This window comes from Falco rusticolus, chromosome 2 (assembly GCF_015220075.1).
Source record: "Falco rusticolus isolate bFalRus1 chromosome 2, bFalRus1.pri, whole genome shotgun sequence".
In the NCBI taxonomy this organism is placed as follows: domain Eukaryota; kingdom Metazoa; phylum Chordata; class Aves; order Falconiformes; family Falconidae; genus Falco; species Falco rusticolus.
In genome coordinates, this window is record NC_051188.1 from 7,263,545 (window position 1) to 7,287,378 (window position 23,834).

The window sequence follows — 23,834 nt, forward strand, 5'->3', positions numbered from 1 at the left end:
TATTTGTTTCAAGTTTTCATCTCATTCATTCTCATGTTCAGAGGCATCTGAATTTGCCCTACTTTGTTTGGTAACATGGTTGTTGAGAGTGTTTTGGAAAATAGTCTTATCAGGGTGCAAATTCTGCCATACATAAGTTAATTGTCTCCATTTCTTAAGTGGATAGCTGCCTGGCATGGAGCTACAGCAAGGGTGGGTGTTTGCCCAAAAACTGTAACCAGTCTGTCCAGTCTCATACTTTGAATCTCATTTTCTTGCAGCTGAACTGTGAATCATTTATCTCTTCATCCTTGCCACAGGGTTCATCTTTGCAATGCTTTTTTTTGCTCAGTTTTCCACATGCAGCAGGTCAGCACACCCTTCCAGCCAGCAGTATTTGGTGAGCCAGGTCCCAGCAGGGGAGATGCTGTACCTAAGCAAGAACCCTTGCAAGGCTTGCATTTGCAAGGACTGTGGTTCCTGCACAGTGCCGTGGTCCCTCCCCACTGTCTGAGCCATTGCATTTCGCAGAGTCCCCCGCTGTGTGAGCTTGGTGACATGCTGCTCACTGGGAAAGGAGACACACGGGTGCCTTGGTTTGTACCCCAACCTGAAAAGAAGGCTCTGGGTGAGTGACACTGGAGATGGAGCCTGGATCAGCCAGATGAAGCTCCTGGGTGTGTCTTCTAGTCAGTCACAAGGTTGGAGTTTGTGAGGCCAGCTGACTCCAGCCAACTTCATCTGAGCTCTGTCTGGGAGGAGAAAAGCTGAAGCATGAGCTAGTGTCTCTTTCCAGCCTGGGAAGTCAGTTGTCCTGCCCCACACCAGAGTCACAGTGCAACAGGATAATTATGTGATATGGGTAATCAGGGAGATGGAGTTTGAGTATAGGCTTCGTGTTAGCCCAGCCAAAGAGACTACTGAGTAACTGATAGCTTGGACGACAGCTTTTAGACGGGTGGTCAAATCCGTATTGAGGACAAGCAAATGCAAAGTTCGCTGGTGACATTCTGACACCCAGGAGCACGCTGAGAGCAAGGCTTGCTTTTGGGAGGGTGGAGCAGCATTAAATCACATTATGACCTTTCTGAAACACGAGCCCGCAGCCACATAATTGTTCCTGAGCTCGAACACTCTTTAAGTCTGTCATAAAATCTTCTGAAAGGTTGAATCCATATTAGCTAAAGTGGAATCGTAAAAATCTCAGGGTAAAATAAATATTATTGCAATATTTATGCTCACTTCCAATTAACTTTTAAAAAAATTCAAACACTTGTGCGATTTGTACAGTAGAATCCATGCCCACATGTGTATATTTCTTTTCTCCATTCACATTTACTGCTCATGTTGGGAAGAGTGGTGCAGAAGGGACTGCGGTGATGTTCTTACAGGGCTTAGCCATGAGACCTCGCAGCAATCTTCAACATCACCCTGACTTGAGACAGCTGCAAAGACTCAGCTAATGGGATGTGATGTGGAGCAAACCTTGATGTTTTCAAACAACGAACCAGAAACACTGACATGGAAATAGAAACAAAATCCTTTCTGATGACTAAACCACTTGACCAGAGATACCAAACCATGCTTTCCTAAAGGGCTTCAGAAACAATTAAGCATCATATTTTTAAAAGGATTTTGTGGAGAAGAAGAGAGCTCTGCTGTATTACTTCTGGACTGAAATTTAGGCTCAGCTGAGGCGAATGAAACACTTCTGTGGGATTGTCTTTCTGGTTTTAGTTTCTAGCATGGCTTTCTCTGGGTCTGTCTGAGTTTTCAGTCATCTGTGATACTGGTGAAAGTTAATTCCTGCCAAAAAATTTGCTGAATGACACTTCTTCCTGTAATACGGGCTATAAGAGGCATGGAAATCGGACTAGCAAGATACAGAAAAAGGAAAACTAGGTCTCTAGGATTATTTCTCTGCCTGGCATTGCAGGAAAAACTCTTCAAGTTCCAAATGATGCTGTGTCTCCCATAAACCCTCCAAGATGTGCAACAATTTATATAGGTATATTTTTATTTTTATTTTTTTTGTGTGTGTGGTCCAAGATGGTCAGCAACAGGAACCGAAACCGAGATGCTCACAATACATTCAGGAGAGCTGTCAGCTCTGCCTGGGTACGGCAGGAAGGTGCAGCCCTTGGTGGAGGAACACAGAAGGTGTTCTTGCTGTTGCTGGCGTGTTGTAAGGGGTGAAGTTGACTGGGGTCCAGTTTTAGTTCACACATGGCTTGAGCAGGGTTTGGGTGTACCCTGGCGTAGAGGGGTGCTGTGTGCATTGCTCATACCAGTATCCTGCTGTGCACCTCAGTTTAGCTCAGGTTGCTTCCTACTCTAGCATAGCTGCTAAGTGAATTAATTTACATCAATGTCCTGTAAAATGGATAATTCTGGCATATGTTATGTTGCATTTTACTTTCCCCCTCTAGCTTTTTAAATGTTATGATTTTTTAAAATGCTTACTTTTGAAAAAGTTAATTAAATAAAACCAGTCTCTCTCAGCAGTATATGTTCCTGGGAGCATTTGGTTACCAAGATGATAGATTTCCTGACAGACATTAGCATCTAAAAGTTAACAGATCACTGGGGTTTTTTATGCCTTTCTTAATGCAGATCATTTGGGGCAAGCTGGCATTTATCTACAGGCTCCCGTGGGACTGGAGCAGAGCTACCAATTCGTGATACAAAACACCAAAAGGGGTCTCAGATCAGCTTCTATTTTGAATTTTTGTCTCTAAAAGCACACAGGAGAGCATTCCCTAAGCTGCCGGCTGTAGGAGAAGGTGCATTAGTTCTCTGAACCCTAAGGCAGTTGCAGATTTATTTAGGCTCGTGGGCTGTAGCTCCCCCGTACTCCCACCGGCATTCCCGGTCCCTTTGTAAAGCTGATCAGCATCTTCTAGCCAAAAAACAGTATATGTGCCCTAGAAAATATCCCATACGGGTATATGCATGAAAAATTCAGTCTTGGCAGCAACACCCAAGAGCATGGAAGAGCAGAATAATGTTTTCATGCATGTTTCTTAGTTTTTAATATTTTTATAAATATATATTCATAATAACAAATAATATATATAATATATAATAACATATTCCAATATTGGCCCTCACTCTGAGAAGTCAACGTGTGATGTGTAACTATTGTGGATGGTTCTGGAGCCATACAATAGACTGGAGAATTCATCCACTGTTACAGGGTTTGGCTACTGCGTGAAGACCCTTGGAAACCTCATATGCCATAAATGCCTGTGAGGGCAGATGCTCCTTCTGGCTGGTTGCTGGCTCAGATGTGAACTGGAGCATGCTGCCTGCTGAAAGTGGAACCAGTGACAAGTCTTTCATAATTCATAACTGTGTACTTTGGAAAAAAAAAAACATCAGTAAGAATTTTGTTGATATTTTACTGTGGCAAGTGTGCGTGTCCTAATAAGCTACTGGAAGGATGTGTTATAAGCACAGAAAAGCTTTGCTGAGCACTGTTAAAATTAAACAAAATTAACAAGGTAGTTAATGTGATTACTATATTATTAATAAACATTTAAGTAATGCTGTGAGTTTGCACAATGACAGAGACATTGCTCTGAAGGGATCATGGTCTGAACAGTTCCTGTTAATTATAATCTAAATAGATTTGTATTAATTATGCACAAAATTGGAAGTTTGCTTTTGGTGTGATCAACGATTCTCATGGTAACTACCTGTGTGAGCAAAGTTACCGAATGAAGTATTAATCTGCTTTTGCAATATTTGCTAGTGAAATCTCATCTCTTTCTCGGATCAACTTGAAAAGAATAAGATAATAGTTTCCTCTGTGAAGAGGAAGATAGAGTTGTTCCAACTACCAGCCTTCTAGATACAGGGGTCTGATAAGTTTAGACTTTTGTCAGTATTTTTAATTCAAGCGTGAAGTCATCATTTTGAGAACCTCCTACAAGGATGTATGAGCATGGTGCACGTTCTCCACTGCATTCATACTGTGTCACCCTGGGGCTGCCAGTTCTGCTTCTCACGGTGACCTGCGCGGCTCAGGAATAATGAGGTGGTGTTAAAATACTTCTTTTGCATGAGAAGGCAGCTTTTGGTTATAAAATGTATAAATAATTTTATACAGCGTAGGCTTTCGGTTAGCCTCTAAAGGGAGGATTGTATGTAATCAAGAATAAGAAAAGTCAGATCCAAGAATACTAGTTTCTAATAAATCTATCACAACACTCAGCCTCTTGCATTATACAGTCCCCTTTATTTCATAACACAAAGTTAAATGACTGTTGCTTTCCAGATGGATTGCTAACACATACTTTGTTCAGGTTTGGGAACCACATATTATTCTGCTAATATTTATTGAACCTTAATACCACTAGAACAGAGAATGTTCTGTATTTATTACAATTACTTGAGCTATCTGTACCCTCCCGATGTCTTTGGTTTTCTGCTCTTTACAATTAGTCTGTGACCCATTTCCCTAAGGAAAATAAATGAAACATTTTATAGCATCTTATGCCATTGCTTTATCTTCTTTCAAAATATTGGAGTCAGCTAATGGTGAAAAATTTGAGGAAAAAAAAATGTGTAAAATATAAACAAACTGAAGTTCTTTATCCAATTTTGCAGCTGCACTCATTTGATAAATGCTACCATACAGTACATAGTTTCTGCTGGAAATTGTCAGACCTCTTTTAGGAAGCTGCAAAAGCTTAGCTTCTTTAGGATCAGGCAGAGTTTGGGCTTGATGATTAAAGCAAATAAGGTATTGATTTGCACAGTTTATACTGTTGCTTGTAAATAATAACAATAGAAAACGGTTATGTCAGGTATTCAAAGAAAGCAAAGACGAAATGAAAATTTTTATGCATGCTTTTTAGCTCCATGCAAGACCAATTTTCCCTTCCTGAAAGAAACAGTTAGGGAGTTGCTTGGATTTTCTGTAGGCTCTGAGGCAAGATGCAAGACCTGGGTTCAGTTCCTTGCTGCCCTGTATAACATTACCCTGATTGCCTTGCTATATCTTCCACCCCTCCAGATCAAAGATGGGGGATATGCACCATGCTTTGGTGACGAGAAACAAGCCAAAGGAATGCATGGTTCTGCACGACTGAGAGCGTGTTCAAGAAGATACAACTTTAATGAGGACCTGCATGGAGTCCTGTGTGTTCAGCCCCATGTGGTGCTGAGCTGCTGGGCCTGATCCAAAATTCAAACACATTCTTTACTGGAGCATGAGGCTAATGCCATTGGTTCCAGTGAAGTTAAAAGCACGTGTCTAAGTAGTTGCCTGGATTGGGGCCAACGTTCAGTCTTTTGCTGGACGGAGCCCTAAGTAAACAATCTAGTATCAGAGGAGAAAACATTTGCACATGTGGATGTGATTTGGCTGCTTCTGTGGCACTGGCTTGTTGTTTTCTAAGTTGTGTTGGCAATAGCTGGACTATTTAAAATGCTAACAATTTCTTGCCTGTTGTGTTAAAATTGACTGCACTGCTGGTGCACAGGCTAAAAAAAGGATGGGTCCACATCACTCGTGGTGTCTGTGATGCTCAGCACTGACAGAAGCAAGACACTGTGCTCTGTTTAAGTTCACTCTGCTTTCCTGTTCGTGCTCTTGCAAAGTGCCCAGAAATTTTCTGAGATCTGAGTTCCTGGCAGCCATTGTGTTTCATTCAAGGGCTAATTCTTCAAGCACATTTTTGCAGGGCAGAGCATTGTAAACATATATGTCATTTATAATATTTATTGTCTTAATGCAAAACCTACAATAATGTATTAGGTTTCCAGCAGGAAAATTGAAAAAACAAATACAGCCTTTTACTGCATCTTTTATTAAAGATATTTGAAAAAAATACCATGTGTTTTTTGAGGGTTTTCTGTAAGTAATTGAAGACTGAAATCTGTGTAAATGAAGGAAAGGTAACAGAAAACCCACAACATTTGAATTTAAAAGATTTGCAAATATGGCTACTACACAAGCATGAAACCCTTTCGAAAATATGACGCTTAAGAGAATGTAATGAATTAGAAATAAGAAAACAAACCAGGTCATTCAGTTGGTGCTGTAAGGAGATCTATTCCTGCAGCTGCTCCAGCCGAAGACCCCGTCACCACCCATGGGCCTTTTTTGGCAGGGCACTGATTCCTTCCCTACATCCGTGTTCAATGTTGAGAGCTGCAAAGCACCTTGAATGCCTTCTGAATTCAACCAGAGATTATGATAAGCATCATCTTGTAGACTTAGCCTATTAAGATTTTCACAGAGTGCCATAAGATTAAACAGATTTCACAGAGTGGCTATAAGATTAAACTCAGAAATTTTTGCATGACAAAACACTCAGGTGAAAATCTTGTGTGAGAGCCACCTGATATTTATCTGAATTCAGGCTACCTTTTGTATGTGCTTGCTAATCTTTACATTTAAGTGTAATAGAATTACAGTGTACATCTCAGCTAGTTTATCTAATTTTTTCCACCCCCTCTTTAGTCTGCAGCTTCCAATGGATCAGAAGGATCTGGACGAGGCGGTGAACACAATAAAGAGAACCAGACTTTGGAAAATTATGTGGTAGACATGAAGACAAAGGTATGGTCCACCCTTTTGTGATGGAGAATGAAATCTTTATTTAGTCAAGTTTTGTTGGAGGTGAATAGTGTAGAATATATTGAATCTGAGCTCCCGTCGTCCTTTTTTTGCTGCTTAATGACTGCATGTACATTATCGCATTCAAATGAAGTTTATGGCTGCAATTTATTGCTGTATGCTACTATCCCTGTGCATTTTATGCTGTCCTAGGCAGGATTTACTTTTTATTTTTGCGTGAAAATGTTGTTAATATCTGCGTTGGTTCTACAGGATTGCTGCTCTCAAGGTGTTGTCATTTCAGTGTATTTTTGAAGTCCAAGGTGTTGTGCAGTTAGTAAATTTTATTCAAGGTGTTTTCAGTCTCTATGTGTTGTAGTTTATTTTTGGTCTGGAGTCAGCGTGGAAGAATATGAATGTCAGTTAAGTGATGATTTTTGTGTGGGCAGTCTAATGATACCTACCATAAAACTTGGCTGAATAATAAGCCAAGCAATGTGACTTCATGGTTGTGGTAAGGGGGTGTGTTACACTTCTCTTTGTGACAGTCTTGGGGCATGCAATGACGAAGTTGTGTTTCATTATAATATTGCTGTTATTTTCATAGGTTCACAACTTGGCTGGAACAATTCTCTTGGGCTTAAATGTTATGTAGACTTTCAGCCTTGAAATCGTTGTGTATTTTATCTTTTCTAAGTGAAAGAAAATTATTAAGTTTTCTTTTGAAGTTAATAAACTGGAAACATGATGAGAAGAAAACAGACATTAACTGAGTTGGCATGCTTATGATCCTTGTATTACTATCTTTGTAGACTAGAGTGAAAGTTGTTTCTAACAGTGGAAACGTGCAGATTATTCCTATTGTCTAAGCTTTACCATGGGCTTTGTTTACATTCCTGGATTGATTTCTCTTGCTTGTTAGCTATTCAAGATCTAAAGAACTAATGGTCTAGCATGACTTTCTGAGTTTGTTGTGTTGCTGTGTTCCCAGCTGATCAGAAAAAAAATTTGTACCATATTAGGACCATGGTGCTGCTTGAGAGCTGAAATACAAGAACACGTATACTCATCAAAATTTATCTCTATATTTATGGAAGAAATGATTTCCCCAAAGCAAGGAATTATCAAAAGCTTAATATATCCCCTAAATACGTTGTGTCTGTGAGGATGTTGTAGAAATCAAGGGATGTAGTGGATGTCAGCCCAATTTCACAGCATCATTTCCAGTATGTATGCCCAACTGAACAATGCACCATCCTCCCTGCTTAGAGATGTTGTGAACTCCTGGTCTCAATGTCTCTCCATCAGCAATTCTAAGTCTACATTTTCATGCTGTTTGTAGCTCTCCCAGTACAAAACGTACATGAGAGTAAACTCCAAAACCTGCCAATTCTGTTGCCAAACTCTTAAGGCGTTCAGAGCTGTGAGTGGTATTTTCTTCAGTTCCCAGTACCATGGGATAGCAGATGTTTTGTTTTCATTTCCTGGAGCTTGAGGTTTAGTATGTCAGTTCATTTGAAGGAGTTGTTTCATCTGATTTCTTTTTCAAGTGACTGTGCTCGAGTGTCAGTGGCCCGGTGCTATGACAGTGACACATTGCTATTTACGACTGGCTACATGCTTAAACATATGCACCAGAGCTTTTCAGTTGCTGATGATCAATTGATTGTTAGATTTACTTCCCCAGGCAGAACTCTCAAGAATTAAAATGAACTCTTCATTCACCATGGATCTTGAGAGCTGAGAGCCACTTCAGGACATATTGCCCTTGCATACCGTGTTTCTATTGCAGAGCATTGCAGCCCACACAAAGCTGGCGGAGCATTTGTAACTGAAGCACTTCTGTTTCGTTCTGAATAAGGGATTTGTGGGAAGCCAGGGAAAACAATTATGGCTTTGTATGGGAAATAATAGATCATAAAATATTAAGTATAATTTTGAAATTAATGAAGTTGCAGAGCTTTCAAAAGGGTAGCTTATCCAAGGCCCTTCAGAGCTGTGGGATGGCTCAGGGACCTTTCTCTATCCTCTGCTCCACACCCTGTGACTATAAATGTGCGTTCCCTACAACCCTGCAAGTCATACTCACTTCACAGCTTGTCTCACTGTCTTCTCATAAGCCCCTAAACTGGTGAGTTTGTGGGAATGAGACTACTAGGGAGGCTGCACTGTCTTCATCTTTGGAGATTTTCAAGATCAGACTGGATAACGGCCTGGGATAACCTGAGCAGACCTTACTGCTGGACCTACTCTGAGCAGGAAGTTGGAATGAAGAACCTGCTCAGGTCCTTTCCATTGTCACTTATCTCATATTCCTTTGACTGCCTTGACTCCTGGAGAGGAAGGGAAGCAACCACCCTGCTGTCCCACTGAGCACCCTTGGAGGCCAATGACTTTACACACCACTGGGTGCAGCAGCCCAGGGCCAGGTGCTAGAACAAGGCCCTCAGCAAACAGCATGAGCAAAGTGCACGTTGTCTATTAAAAACCCAAAAGTAGCTTTTTTCCCTTGTGATTGAATGCTGGGATAGCGCTGGGCTAAAGTGGTGTGAGCTCCCATATAACAAAAGGGTGGTAAACCGGGCATGGACTTGGGGCAGGAAGACATGAAATCCTTTCCACAGCTGTGAAGCAGAAAACAAACCTTTTTCTGTGGCTGTTGAGCCTGGGGCCACCGTGGCCACTTGGGCGCAGAGTCCTTGTGATGAAGGAGCGGAGCTATCTGCCCAGCCTTTACTTCTCCCCATGCCCGTTTTACCATCTACCTGCAGGGCTCTCAGCGGCAAGGTCTGTGCTTCCCTATGGAAAAGAAAATTATCTTTTTCTTTTCATTGAGAAAGGTACCAGCCAGATAAACTGGTCAGGATTCAAACATTGATTGTGCTAAATAGCAGTGAAATTTGCCATGCAAGGAGAAGGGAATGGTTCTTGTTGTAGCTTCTGCCCAAGACTCTCGTGGGCCCGAGGCCAGCTGCAGAGCTGCAGTCAGGAGGGGCAGAACTGCTAATTTGTTGATCTTTAAATTAACACCAGCACTCATGGGCTTCTGGTTCAGCCTGGGAACTGCATTAAAATTCTCAGTGACTAAAGTATACAGAACTTCATGCCTTCTGAAATTTGTATTAACTTCTCTTCCTGGCTGAAGCAGGATTTATTCTGACATCTCATCTGTAATATAGCTCTTAAGTGCATATCCAGGATCTGCAAGATGACTAGGTTCTCTCTCTCTCTTTTTTTTTTTTTTTTGGGTGTGTGTATGTGTAGCACAAAACAGTCGTAATAAAGAGGCTATATCATGAGCTTTTCACTTCTGGCACTTAATTACTCAAATAACTTGTATCCTGGTGTTAGCCCACTAACCAACCAATTGTGATGCACAGCAGCCTAGCTGGAACTGGGCTCAAGTGGTAAAAACGAGCTTTGATCATAAAGACATAAGTTGATGGCTACATCAATTGCCCTTTTGGAAGAGACGTAATCAGGAAATTATTTAGTTGTAGCTTGTTTGGGTGCAATATAAGACCTGAAAAGAAGAAAGGGAATATAACACCATGTGAAAGACTGGCAATTTAATGCCATCAAGTACTCCATAGTACACAATTTAAGATGCACATAAATCTTTCTCCACATTTGTAATGGGATGTGTGTGTTTGTGTTCTCTGTGTAGGTGCACAGAGCTCTAAATACTGACTGGCTACATTTTGTAAGATGTTGACATTACTAATGCTGTGTTAGCAGTATGGTAGATGCCTCCCTTCTTAGTGTCTACTCCAAAACTTGGAGATCTAGTACTCTTGTTTTTCTAAATTTCTACTGTTTAAATTAGAGATAATAATGAAGCCAATTGTGCATTATTTTTATTTTTTTTAAAAAAATCAGCTTCTCTTTACAGTTTTTGCTCTATGATATTTGGGTTTCAAGACAATTTAAGAAATGTTTAAAAGGCTGTGTCATGAAAGAGTTATGAAAGAGTTAAAAAAATCAGAGAATGCTTCCTATTGGTTTCAGGTTTTACAGAAGCTTGCTTTACAAAGACTGAGTTCAGCTGGATGTTACAGGCTCTGGTTCTAAATATAACTGCCTAATTAAACCCTATGCTTTTGTTATCCAAGTGGAAGTACCTGGATACAGTGAAGGTTTTAATGCCAGAAAGGAGCACTAAATTGCCCAGTCTAAACTACTGCATTATGTGTATATATATATATATACACCATCATATTTCACCCACTCGCCTCATATTGTTTGTTTTCATATGGCTTGAAACCAGACACCTTGGTAAAGTTAGAGGAGAAGGAAGCAGTTACCTGGGTAATTGGTTTTCACATGGTGGTCCACAGAGCCACTGGTATCTAGTTGTTATTCTTCCAGTATTAAGGCTTCCCAAGAGTGAAAGCTCATCACAGAGGTTATTTTTGACCATCTAAATCAACTACAAGCAACTACAAACCATCCCTTTTCACCCCAGATGGCTGCCTGTCAATTTGTTTGGTTTTTGGGTCAAGTCTTTCTATAGTTGATTTCAGTCATGATTATATGTACAGATAACACGAAGGCTGGAAGAGCAGAGGAAAAAAATAGAACTAAGCAGCAATATGACCTGCAGAAATTAGAGCAGAAGGAGATTCTGCTAATGAAGGGTAAAGCAGACCGAGGATTTGAAAATCTTATACTTGCAGATAAAAAATGAATGGAAAAAGTATCTAGTTGGAGGAACAAAATGAAGCAGCCCAGTCTCTCTTTTGGGTTTGGGATGAGTTGTAATGAAAATGAGGAGTTCTATCCTTGTTTGGGTTTGGGATGAGTAGTTTGTCATGAAAATGAGGAACTGTATCCTTTGGAGAAACACTGGAGACCCATTGGGAGTCATCTGTCCCAATGCTGCAGCCTTGCCTTTGTCAAGTCATTGAACAGTGTGTGTTAGAAGGCAAGACTAGGAGCACTGGAAACCAAAACAAGCACCTAGAAGGATGGAGCTGTGCCCCGTGTCCCCAGGAGCATGGGTCTCCTCTGTCTGGGGCTACAAGAGATCCTGAGAGTAAGAAGTAGGCGGTGTTATTTCGGGGAGCATGCTGCTCAGCGATGCACTAAGCTTGGGGAGCACACGTGCCAATCCTGCCCTGTTCCAGGCTCGTTGTTGCATTTTATGGAAGGAGTGACAGTCAAAAGTTGGAGGAGTGCAGAAGGAACTTTCACGTACACTGATGGAGCCTGATTTTCCGAGACACACACATGAGTTATGTTGTTCACATAAAGGGCCTCAAAGGGGTCAGACCCTCTGCTTTTCATATAAGCTGTTAAGACGATCCTGAATTCACTGGGACCGTCTCACAGGAGTATAGTTACTTGTAAGTAAAAGCATTTACAGATCATGCGCTTGGAGACCAATTTCAAAATACATCTCCATATGCCAGTTTCAAGTATGGTATGAAATTTTACAGCCAAGTCATTAGGTAATTATATGTATGGAAATATTTCACACCTTACTAGATCAGCTTGAATCTACCAATTGGAAGGGAGCAAAGTGTTGGATGCTTTACATCCAAGTGTTAAAATATCTCCTGATTTTAGAGCTGACTGAATTCCCTTTTACCCTACTGTGCTTAGAACACAAGTGTGACTTAGGTTAGACAACCTGAATGGGTTAATTGCTCTTAAGAAGATGGTTAATTGGTTCTTGCTTCGAGGATGTTTGAAAGTTTTCTGTTTCAGATAATTTATAGTTTAATGTACTTGTCTGACTGCTTGGCTACTGGACTAAACCTCAGCAGGGAGAAAATGTGCAGGTCCCAGTGCAGCCTGTAAACACAAATCAGGTTTGTTTTGTGCACATGTGGTTGCTCAGAGTGAGTGAGTTTTAGATGCAGTCGTAAGTGCTCTGGAGACTTTCTCTTTAACATGTTGTATCCACCAAGACTTTAACAGTTGGGGGAGGGTTGGTTGCTCTCTGACCACATATCTGATTCACTATGGATTTTGTAACTTTGGTAGCAGTGACCTCATTTTGGCAAAATCATGTGTGTCATTTACTGAGCCTCTTGCTGCTTTAGCAATCACAAGAATATTAGGGTTATAACCTGAGTAATTTATGGAAGAGAGATGACTTTAAATATCCTTTTATTTTCTTGGAAAGTCTTATTTTATTGAAAACATATTTCAGCTCTAAGTGAGAATGAGGGATCCTCAGTAAAGCACCCAGGGGGAATTGTGCTGTCCAGTGTGTTGAAAAGGTGAATTGTAATGTATGGGTGTCTAGACGTTTCCTCTTGTTGCTGTCAACAGTCCAGTTGGCTGTATTTTTTTTTCCAGTGAATAGGAGCATTGATTTTCCTCTCTCTTTGGCCAGAGCTTTCATTTTACATATCATTCCCCTTCTGTGTCTCTTTCTTTCTCCCTCCCTCTTTCTTCTCTCGCTCTCTCTTCCTCTATCTGTAAGAGAGGGAAGACTTTGAGAGCTGACAGCGAGCTTTCTAACTCAGAATGATTCATGTAAGACACCTGAAAGGCAAGCTCTGCACCAGCATCACTGCAAGAAAGGTAGGGCTTTGGGGGCTAGTCTGTAGAACACGGGATAAATTGATTAAGTCTGCGGATCAGTCAAAGATACAGAGAAAGTTTGGGAGAGAACTTAAGGAGTTTTTAAGCTCCGTTGTTGAAGATGCTTTCTTTTAGCTAAAACTTTGATGTATTTTTCATAAATGGGGGGAAAAAGATGCCCCTCTGCAGCTTTGAATAATGTATATAATGTGGTTTGTTTGTATTTTTTCTGTGGATGGTAAACTAATTATATCACTGTTGTGCTTCACAGACCTGCGTGCATGTGTAAATATGCAATTCCCTTTTTTTCCCCCGACTGATTATTTTCTGTTACACTTTCTGAAAGTTCGCCTTATCCAGCTGTTATTCATATTCACTTCCTGAATCCGAATGTGACCTGGCAATTCTGAGGGATTGTAAATGTGACGCATGAGCTCTCGCGCACACCTTAATGTTTCAATCACGCACTTCAAGCAATAAGTGTTTGTAGGAATCATGCTCTTAATAAAAATCCTTACAAGCCAAAGCAGTTGTTTTGGCAGGGAAGTGACAGCGCTTTGATAGATGGGCCTGATAGTTGTGTGTGTTGTGCTTGCTTGGAGTTAGTAGAAAAGAGGAGGGAGACAGCGAGCGAAAGGGGGGAGAGGAAAAAAAAAAGACAGGGAAGGAGAGAGCGAGAGGGAGAGAGACTGAGAGAGAAGGAGGGGGGGGGGGAGAGGAGAGAGAGAGACTTGGCAAAGGAAATCTTATGGGTATACTGAAACAGCAGATCAGAATTGTGAAACCAGAGCCAGGGCTGAAATGTGATGCTTTTTGCTCTTTTGTGCTTGTTGTGGTTCTCATCTTCCCCTTTAGAAGGCTGTATACCATTCAACAGAATATTTTGATCACAGATTGAACAATGCAGCAATCAAGCCTGATAAGCCACCTGGAAGTTTTGCTTGAGACGATTTCTAGTGGGTTTACTGATCCCTGTGAGCATCATGACTGCCTTTAGCATTGTGGAGGAGGACTCGAGTTTCTTATGAGGGCCCCACTTGGAAAAGCAGGCTGTGCAGATTCAAGCCTCCGGTTCTGTTCATGCTGTTCAAAAGCCTTTCCTCACCCTTGCTGATTTGTTTTTATGATTTACATACATTCCTGTGGAGATTTACAGAATGGATTGTCTGTGCATTGTCACGACCAAGGTAGGACTGGAAACGTTGCTGTTATGTGTACATATTTCTCTGCTATTTTTCTGTTCCTGTAATTAAATAGATTTGAGCATGTACTGTGTCATGTTGCAAGATAAAGTGATAAATAAGCTTTGCTTCAATGAGCATTTTGTTCTCTTTTTCTGTGGATTATGCAGTTCGTCTCTATATCACTTCCTAAATGATATGCAATTTACTTATTTTTACTAGCAAAAGGAAAATGATTTCATATTTTATCTTAGCCTATGCTTGTGTCTATTAATATCTCTAGCTACTAGAGCACTTCCAGAATACGTGGTATAATGCACATATTTTCTCAGTTTATCAGTTTATTCTGTAAACTAAAGAATATGAAAAAAAAGGGGGCATTATATGGGTCCTGGGATTTTAAAGAGGCCAATCAGACGTAGTTTAGGTAGTCATGATGTTTCTGATTGGAGAGATGCAAGTTTCTTGTGGCTTATTGTGGCTTTTTGGGGGGAAAAACATAGCTTACTTTTGCATCTTTAGGCCTGAAAAAATAAGAATACTTTGGTCCCAGTTCAGCACTCTTGTCCTGGTGTTAGATCTATCCTGGCTGTTTGGGAACGGTGCTTCTCAATAATTCTTTCCAAACGTGCATGTAAACATTTTTTTACTCACAACACCACCGGCAGGATTTAGGGTTAAGGACGCTTCCCGGCTTAAAGATCTTGGTTAGGGATAAACTGAACAATTCCTTGAGATGTCCTCAAACTTAGCAAACCAACTTAATGTTAGATGACAGGGAGATAATTGGGGACCTCCCTCCCTGTTGCTACAGGGCAGGCGGCTCACTGCGTGTTTCCAACTGCGTTTGCACATGGTGATAGTATTTATAAGAAGCAGTTATTAGGGGAAGCTCAAGCATTGGGGTTCAGCACAGTTGCTTTCTGTTCTGGTTTATTGTTGACTTGCAGCATTTCCATGGGTCTTGCAAAATGTCTGGGGTAGCCACAACACCTGAAGGCTGCGTAAATGGTAAGGCAAACCAATGGTTAGCACTGCCGTTTTTTGTGTCAGGGCCATGCAAAACGAGGTCCCCCCTTCATGATACAGAGAAGGGCAGAAGGAGAACCCCCAGGCACCCATGGGCTGAGCAAAGGGTGGTGGGTGGCTGCCGCAAAAGAGCAGGGAGCGCAGTGGAGCTGCAGAAACAGATGTGAGCTGTCGTTCCCATCTTGCTGGTGGAGAAACCCATATGGGGAAAGAACAGGAGGTGAATGAGGCCACAGATTCTGTGGCCTCATTTACCTCCTGTTCTTTTCAGGTCCTTCTGCTCCCACAAACCATGCTGAATCTGAGACTACATTCTTAACCTGCCCTGGAGCAGCGCGTAGGTGCCTGCGGGTACCCATTGATGCAATGTCAATGCAAAGCACTTATAAGCGGTGGTGCAGCACCGCTGAACAAAGCTGCAGGATCATGCTAAACATCTGATTCACACTCCCAGATGTTGCTTTCCGATTGAAAATAAGCAGGAAGGTTGAATAACAAAGCTGCAGTCAGACTTACTTCTAGATGTCCGGTGGTGCAGTGGGGACCTGCAACTGCAGCCATCCTTGGCCGTGAGAGTTTGGCAAGGAGGTGTGTAGTAACCGGATGGGACAGCGGAGTAAGTCTACTTTTAAGATGGTACAACTGGGAGAAGAACATGGCCCAGTGCTTTTATATATATATATCTGGAGACACTGCTTTATTTATTTTATGAAATGGTGATGGAAGTTTCCACTGTAACCTTTTCCCAGGGCCTTCTGGGCAATGACAAACGTAGACTCACCATCACCTCACTGCTGTTGCTCTGAGCAGGGCTCCCAACGCCATCGACACGCAGTATTTTTCCTTCCAGCTTTTCTGTCTCTTGAATCCACCGCTAAATGGCTGAAATGATCAGAAAGTCAAGCGTATGAGCTTCAGATATTCAGCTCCAGATATTCAGTCTTTCCTGCCAACTTTGATGTTGCAATGAGATAGGATTGTCAATTGTAGGTGACCTGCTATTTGGATGCGTATGGGAAGACCATATCATCATATGTAATTGAGCTGAATAATGGAAAAAATCTAGTTTCAGGACACTTTCATCTTGCAAAGGCTTGAAGCCAGATGAACTACAGCTGATTTCCTCATCTTGTTTGGTACCATATTTAACCAGCTGCACCAGTGATGTTTTATTGTATTGATTGATCTACTCTTACATGCTTTATTATGCATTGGAGTAAATCTACTCCCTTTAAACTTAAAAAAAATTTATAGCATCTGTTTATGCCAATTGTCACCAATACAATAAAAGCAGACTTTTTTCAGAACATCTGAGATTTTCAAAAATTAATTTCAATAAGTATGAATTCTGCAGAGCAGCGTATGATCAGTTTTGCCCTAAGATGTGATAATTGTCCTTATTTGAATATCCATTTGTCTGATTTGCTCAAATAATTGCCATTGTCATTCTTGGAAAAGTGGATCTTAATGTCAAGAGCGAGTAAATACATCAGTTTTATTCTTCAGATCTTATAAAAAGTCAAAAGGGAGGAAAAGATGAATGCTATTTAAACTACAAAATGTGAACATTTAAAGAAGTTGACATTTTTAACATGTAGTCATTAAATTTACTCTTGAATTTTCAGTGTTTCCAGTCCATAGAAAATGACATAGATGTGGTGGTGGAGTGAATATGCCCTTGTAGATTACGTACAATGGATCTGAAGACCCCGCTTTGGATCTGTGTGGTGAAAGATGCCATCTAATAAAATTAATTTCTGATGTACCTTGCCAAATCTTAAATGCTACTGACATTTTTTCAGCCAAAATGTAAGCTATGTTTTAGAAAGATTTAAGGCATTAATTTGTACAAATTCTTCCTCTCCTTTTTTATTTCCTCGATGTTTCCATGCGTTTCTGAACCCAGGACTTGGGAAACGCTGAATCAGTCAAGGAGGACTACTTATGGTCTCCTAGTTTATTTTGATCGATAATGTTTCCAGCATAGCTTCTTTCTTTTACTGTCACATAAAACATGTTATTTGTGGAATTATTTTATCATTAGGAAGAATTCAGTATAAATAAAAGCTTAGGTCAAGACTCCATCCCAGCGGGAGCACCAGGAGTTTTTGAAAAGGAAGAACATTCCCACTGTGCCTCCCAAGAGTCAGAGGCCACATGCTGTCCTCTCCCCTAACTGTGGGCTCTTCTTCCATCCTTCTGCCTTTTACAGAATTATGAATACAACAGTAGCTGCTTCTGCTGAAAAAGAAAATAGATAGTTCTGTGTTGCCTGACAAGGCTCAATATAACAGGGGCTGCTTCACTGAAACCCTGAGTTCTTGGTGTCAGGTGGCTTAGAAAAGATGATCAGCTTTTCCTAGAAAAAAAACCCCAAAACCACCAGACCAACTCAAAAGCTTTCTGGCCCTTGTTGCTACAAAGGAGAGCTCAGCAGTGGAAACTCTAAAGTTTTAAAACCCACAAGACCAATGAAGGGAAATTAAAATCAGTTTTTCTTTTTCTTTTTTTTTTTTTTTTAATATATTTTAATCTCCCTCTTTTAAATGTGGTACCTCTGTCACAAGCAGGGCTAGCTAAAGACCTTCTCCTTGAATAAAGATTTTAAAACTTCCTGAGCAATCCAGTCTAATGTTTTATTATCCTTAACATTTGTTATGGCCCTAAGAACTATCCATGTTGTTTGCCCCTGGTGTCACCTCTTCTTCTGTTTGGAAGCGATATTTTGAGATTTGCTTTAAATCCTGGGTTCTATCACCTGAAAGCTGCTGTGTTCTGAAAAGAGCTTGCAAAGAAATACACAAAGACTTGACACCAAATGAAATAATCCTCATTTATGCAAACCTAACCCACCTGCCGTTATTTGCAGGGCTCCCAAGTTCAGTGTTCTCCAGCTTGTAAACCAGAGAGCTGGCCACCTTCAGACCTAGGGAGAATGCCCAGCTTGGTCTCTTAAGTTTTGTTAGCTACAAAAATAAATGTCCATCATCAAAATATTGAAAATTCTGCAACAGTTGTTCCTTCTTAGAGATTCTTGTTGCCAGCTTCCACTTAACTCTGTAGTGGTTTAAGCCAGATCACTCACTACCCAGGTTCCATTGCCACTGGCCAATGTAGGAAGAGACAGTTAAATGTAAATATGATTATTCATGTGAATGGGGAAAAAGATCTTGTAGATGTGGCTTGTTTGTTTGTGTTTTGGTGGCGGGTTTTTTTTAGAGTTAATGAAAGACTCAGTTCATTCCATTAGTGAAGAAGTTTGGTGTTTTGGTTTTAGCTTTTTATTTATTTAAGTATGTGTTAGTCAAGTTTGGTAAATTAACAATATCTCACATTTCATGGCTGTCTGTCCAGCACCTTTTCTAAAGATCTAGTTCAAGTGTTTAAAAGAAGGAAATAAAGATGGAAGGGAAAAAAAAGCACCTGGTTTGTAATGGCGCTGGGAAGCAGGATGATGTGCTTGTTTATGCTGTTAGCTCATACCAAGGCTGAACGTGTACAATTCTGACTGGCAAGTTTGCCAGGAGCCAGTACCATCTGTCTATCCTATTTTCTTCTGCTCATCTGGCAGTATATTTGGAGCAGGGGACACCACTCTATGCACTTAAGGCAAAACTATGATAGATGCGTAAGCAGAAGTCTCAATATGTGCAGCGATCATGGAAAATGAGAAGCCACTGTGGTCAAGTGCGGGACCAACATCTGGCTTAGACCCCTGGGTGTGGTGTGACTCTTCTGTAGGTCTCTCCCATTCCACACACTATCATGCCACTTTGCAGCATGAAGTTAAGACTAACTAAAGCAGAGAAGAGCTGTAAAATTTGCACCTTGTTCTTTTGTCAGCATTAGCTCTCCTTTTCCCATAGTCCCAACATGGAAGACAAGGCAAAATTCAAAGCTCATCCTCCTCAGTAGCATCTCTGGACTGTGAGTGAGGAGTAGCTGTGGCTTGGCTAGTTGACTTTGAAACTACCAGTCCACATTAAGCGTACCGTTATAAATCCCTCTCGATAGTGTGCCATCCTTGGGAAAGGTAGGGGCTGGCCTTGTGTCCCAGTAGGATGCTGGGATTCCTCAAGTGAGAGGGAAACCCTCATTCAGTATTTAGCCAACACAGCTGGCTCTCAGTGCCAACCCTGATTTCAAGGGTGGTTTTAGAATCTGGCTGAAGAATAGAAAAATGTGGAGGTGGCACCACTGGAGTGACCTTATTGTTCCAGCCTCTCTAATTTAGAGCAGCAGCAAAACCAGTCCCAAGATGCTCTCAGAAGGGCAGGATGGTAAATCAGATCAGGTCATCGGCTGCAGGGGGTGACCAGGTCTGCACACTGTATGCCAGCTGTTGGTCTTACTTTGCAGAGGTGAATCCACTATGAAGTTAAGTTGGATTATTGATTACGGTGGCCTGATGCCAATGCAAATAGGTCACACTTAAAATACTTATTTATGCTGAAATAATAGGCCTTACTGAAGAAAATGGGTCTTTATTGTCCCATCCCCCCTTATATTGTGTTAATCTGAAAAAAAACCTCAATATAGAGTTTTAAGAAGTTATCTACTCAGAGAATGAGGTTCAATTTATTTTGTGGGACACAAGATCAGCTGTATGTGTCTGGGGGGCTGTAAAGTCAGTCTCAAAATAAGGAAATTATAAAGCTAGGTATAAATATTGAGGTTGAACCCATGCCTCAGGTGTTGTAGACTATTATAGCCTTCCTAAAACCAGCAGAGCTGTAGAGAGCTATGCTACATGAGGACCCGATTTAAATTTAGCTGGATTTGAAACAAAAAAAAAATAACCACATTTCTATGTGCCCACACGTTGTTAATAGATCTGGGCAACATTTGTTGTTTTTTCTTTGCAAGACTTCAGGCTTTGAATCATTACAGTTTGAAATCATAAACTGCATAGCTACATTTTTTGTGCTGAATTTCCTGGCTATAACAAACCTGAGACAAAGGAAACATAATGATTTTCCCTCCAGAGATTCACATTTAGCTAAAATCAAAATCTTTTTTTCTATAGTCATTATTAGGTGCTGATGAGCACTTCAAACTGTGGTGTTTTCCTGCCAGACCCTAAAAGTGTAATAGTGCTGAATCCATGCAATTTACATGTGATTTAGTAAACTCTCTTCTGAAGTGGTACTTGAGGACGTCTTCGATGACTATGGGCTGGCCGCTAGCTAAACTGCACAGTCTTAGAAGAGTGGGAAGATCCTTTTCATTGATTCCCATTTCTCTTAGCTGGAGAACATACTTAGAGATGTTTGACAGATGGGGAGTGTATCTAAGTATTTATTTCAAATCTTTATTTACCAATGTTAAATTTTGGAACAATTATTGTGAGCCTCTAGCTTTTGGATTTCAAACATTATGAATGTAAACTGATGAGACACATGTTGTCTTTTCTGGAAAAAAAACCCCCATTTTTTGGGGGGAGTCTCAAGAAAATTACACAGAACAAACCAATGCGCACTGCATATGTAATGTCTTGTAATTATATCTTGTCAAAAGCTCAACTTTTTTCTCCTTTATTCTTTAGAAATATGGTAATTGTCCCTTTTCCCTTGTAGTTAATTATAAATTTCAGGAAGAATTAAGTCTGTTAAATCTCTTCTTCCCCCTCGTCCCCCTCCCTTGGTCTCTATGGCAGCAGCAGGAACGGAAAAGAATTACTTTGATCTCCATTTCTGAGTGACGTTTCGTTTCTTCCAAGCATTGACCTTGTTTAGTGCAACTGAAATTTTCAATAGATTTCATTAGATTATAATTTGCTGATCTTAGGGAGATGTCTTTATTGAGGTTGGTTTTAACTGTGAAAGGAGAAGGGTGATTTGTTTCATAAATCTATGAACAGCTCTATAAACTGAGAAAATGTTCAATTAACTGCTCAGGCAGATATGGTTGGGGCTTAATACTAGTGCGCAGCAGTGGAGAGCTGCAGATGTAAGGAAAGGTGGAAGATACTCAGCCAGAAAAAGAAAACCAGAGAGCCTGATCCTGGCTCACTTAATGATAGTGCTGCTGAATGATGGCAGAGCTATACATCCTTAGCAGGACCCTTCTCCAATATTCAAGGGGCCTGGTTGGAGGTGTGAGGATAATTTCCTAGTGCCAAGGTGACCTGCATTTTTATACATTTCACATAACCAGAGCTGACCTGACGGATTCTTTGCAAGGTCCCATAGGCCCCTAAAAGTGCAAAAGATGTGTCTCCTGGCATGCAGCCTCAACATAAACATGTATTTCTTTGGTGGGTTAGTCTGTTTGCTACTACCACACAAATTTTCTTCTGTCCCCCTTCACCTGATGCAAGACTTCTGCAAAATGAGAGGATGTGTGCAGTCGAGAAGAAGGGGATGGTCATTTATGAATGAAACATTAGGTCACAGGTATGGCCAGTACATGATTATATTTTACCCAGCCTGAGACCTCTAGTTGAGATATATAATTTTCATTTCTCCAGAGAATTGTCTGCCTCAGAGAAGATAAATTGCAAGGAAGTGTAGGAGTAGCTAAGTATGTTCTTCATACTTACATTCATACATACGTAAATATGGACTTCAGCCAACTCTTTTGCTACTGGAAACCTCATGCAAGGACTTGTATATAATCTGCAAGCCGCACTCTTGGCCATTCTAGAGGATACAAATGGAATCCCACCTGTAACTGCTTTTGACACTGATCACCAATATCTTCTCTGAGAAAGAATATTAAGGCAGATCTGAAAGAGTGCTCCAATTCAGTGAGCCCTGAACTTTTAGCAGATAAAATATTCCTAAACAGCCTCTCCGGATTTTGTGCCATCTTCCTGCAGAGCTAAAATCTGCCTCCAAGGGTGTCTGCAGCCACAGTCACTTTAGGCAATATTTGGCCATCCAAATTTGCTATTGAATATATATATATACATATATAATCTCCCCCTGCCTATGAGAAAATGGCAATAAGCTATACGTACTCACACTTAAAGTCCTCCAAACACCCTTAGCAGTCACTATGGTTGACCACACAACACAAAAGAGGAATCCTTCCTTGCAGTCTTACCCAGAGCGTGCTGATGTGCAGCTGTGTCTCTGCCACCTGAATCCTCTCTTGTGCAATGCCACAAAGCTCTCACCTTCTCATTCAATATTCAAGATGCAGTATTTCCCACTGCAATATTGCAGTGGACATTGATGCTACTGCTCTGCATAATATTAACGTATCTGCAGGATACCTTATACTGATGCTTCTAACCAGGGCTAACAGCAGTCAGTTATTTCAACACCTGACTGAGAAAAGCAGGCAGGAAAGAAGCTGGCTTAAAGGTTGCATGCTAGGAAGGTAGATGTTGTGCAAAGACTCTGAAGGGCTGGCAGCCTTGGTTTTGACTTCTGAAGTTGGTGCTTCTCTGTTTCCTGGTTACCTATGAGGTCCGCATTTCTTGATGCTTGATAAACCTATTGGTTTGGAGATTGCACATAACAGTGCCTCCAGAGAACGAATTGCACTCTCTCTAACTGACTAGGAGGTTAGCAACTCTGTGACTTTGGTCATCGCTTCATTGCTTCCTGACTGTATTATTGTTATGCAATTTCTGAAGGACTTAAAGCATCAGCCCAGAAAAGAAGCTGTGACTGGTGCTGAATTCAGCGCTGAGGATGGCATTATTTTTTTTTGTGTCCCAAGGTCTCCTTATACCAAAATTACACAAGCTGAAGATCTTATTGCATATTTTGAAGGCTTTGATTGCATGAAGCTGTGATAAAGCCTACGCCTGGATAGCTGTGTCTATCACTACATTGGAGCTGCCTCAAGGGTGAAGCTTAGTGCAGGAGGCTGGGCATCCTCAAGGAAAGGGAGTAAAACAAGGCTGTGGAAATCACTCATTCATAAGCTAAGGAAAAACAGCCTCTCTGTTTCCATTTCAGATGGACAATGCTTATTGGAACATATTCTTGCAAAGAGTAAGGCAAGACATGTTCTTTTTGCATATAAACATTAGTAAACATGAAAAGTAAACTACAGGTAATTCTGTCCTCCCTTGAAGGCTGTCTGAAGAAAGATGATTTCAAATGATAGATTTCCATCACTTTTCAGTGTAGTGGTGGAGCAGGGTCTACAGTCCTTAAGCTCACCAAACTTCTAAGCTGGGGAAAATGTTAGCAGTAATAATCAAATGGAATTAATTCCTTTTACAGTCCAATGCTTACTAGTATTGTCAGTGCTTGCAGAATACTTTATGTAGCGTTGACCTTTTAGGTGATTTTTCTTTTAGTTGATGTCTCTAGGTGCAACTTGTTGGAGTTTTTGGCTGGTTTTTTTTTTTTCCAAAAAAAGAATCTTTTATAAAGAAAATCATTACCAGCAGTTGATATACAACCTTATTTCTTAGAACTGTTTCAGCTAGGTGAGGGTGTAAGTTATGACAGGTATGAAAAATGTTGCATTTTATACAACAATGCAAAAAGTAGCGATCATTCAAATATGAAATTAACTGTAATTAAAAAGAAAAATAAATCCGACCCCAAATCCCCAAAAACCTGTAGGACAAAAGTGTT

At 40.7% G+C, this 23,834-nt stretch overlaps 1 protein-coding gene across 10 annotated transcripts in view; it reads left to right on the forward strand.

The window, feature by feature from the left end:
* DLG2 (discs large MAGUK scaffold protein 2) overlaps positions 1-23,834 on the forward strand; it is a 1,049,324-nt gene that overhangs the window by 139,248 nt on the left and 886,242 nt on the right. For 8 of the 10 annotated variants that reach the window (XM_037377334.1, XM_037377356.1, XM_037377333.1 and 5 more), the window contains one exon: positions 6,452-6,550. In XM_037377334.1, the coding sequence (XP_037233231.1) occupies positions 6,452-6,550 (99 nt within the window). Of the gene's footprint in view, positions 1-6,451; positions 6,551-13,758; positions 14,269-23,834 lie in introns of those variants that run through there. The other 2 variants (XM_037377342.1, XM_037377345.1) reach the window with 1 other exon arrangement.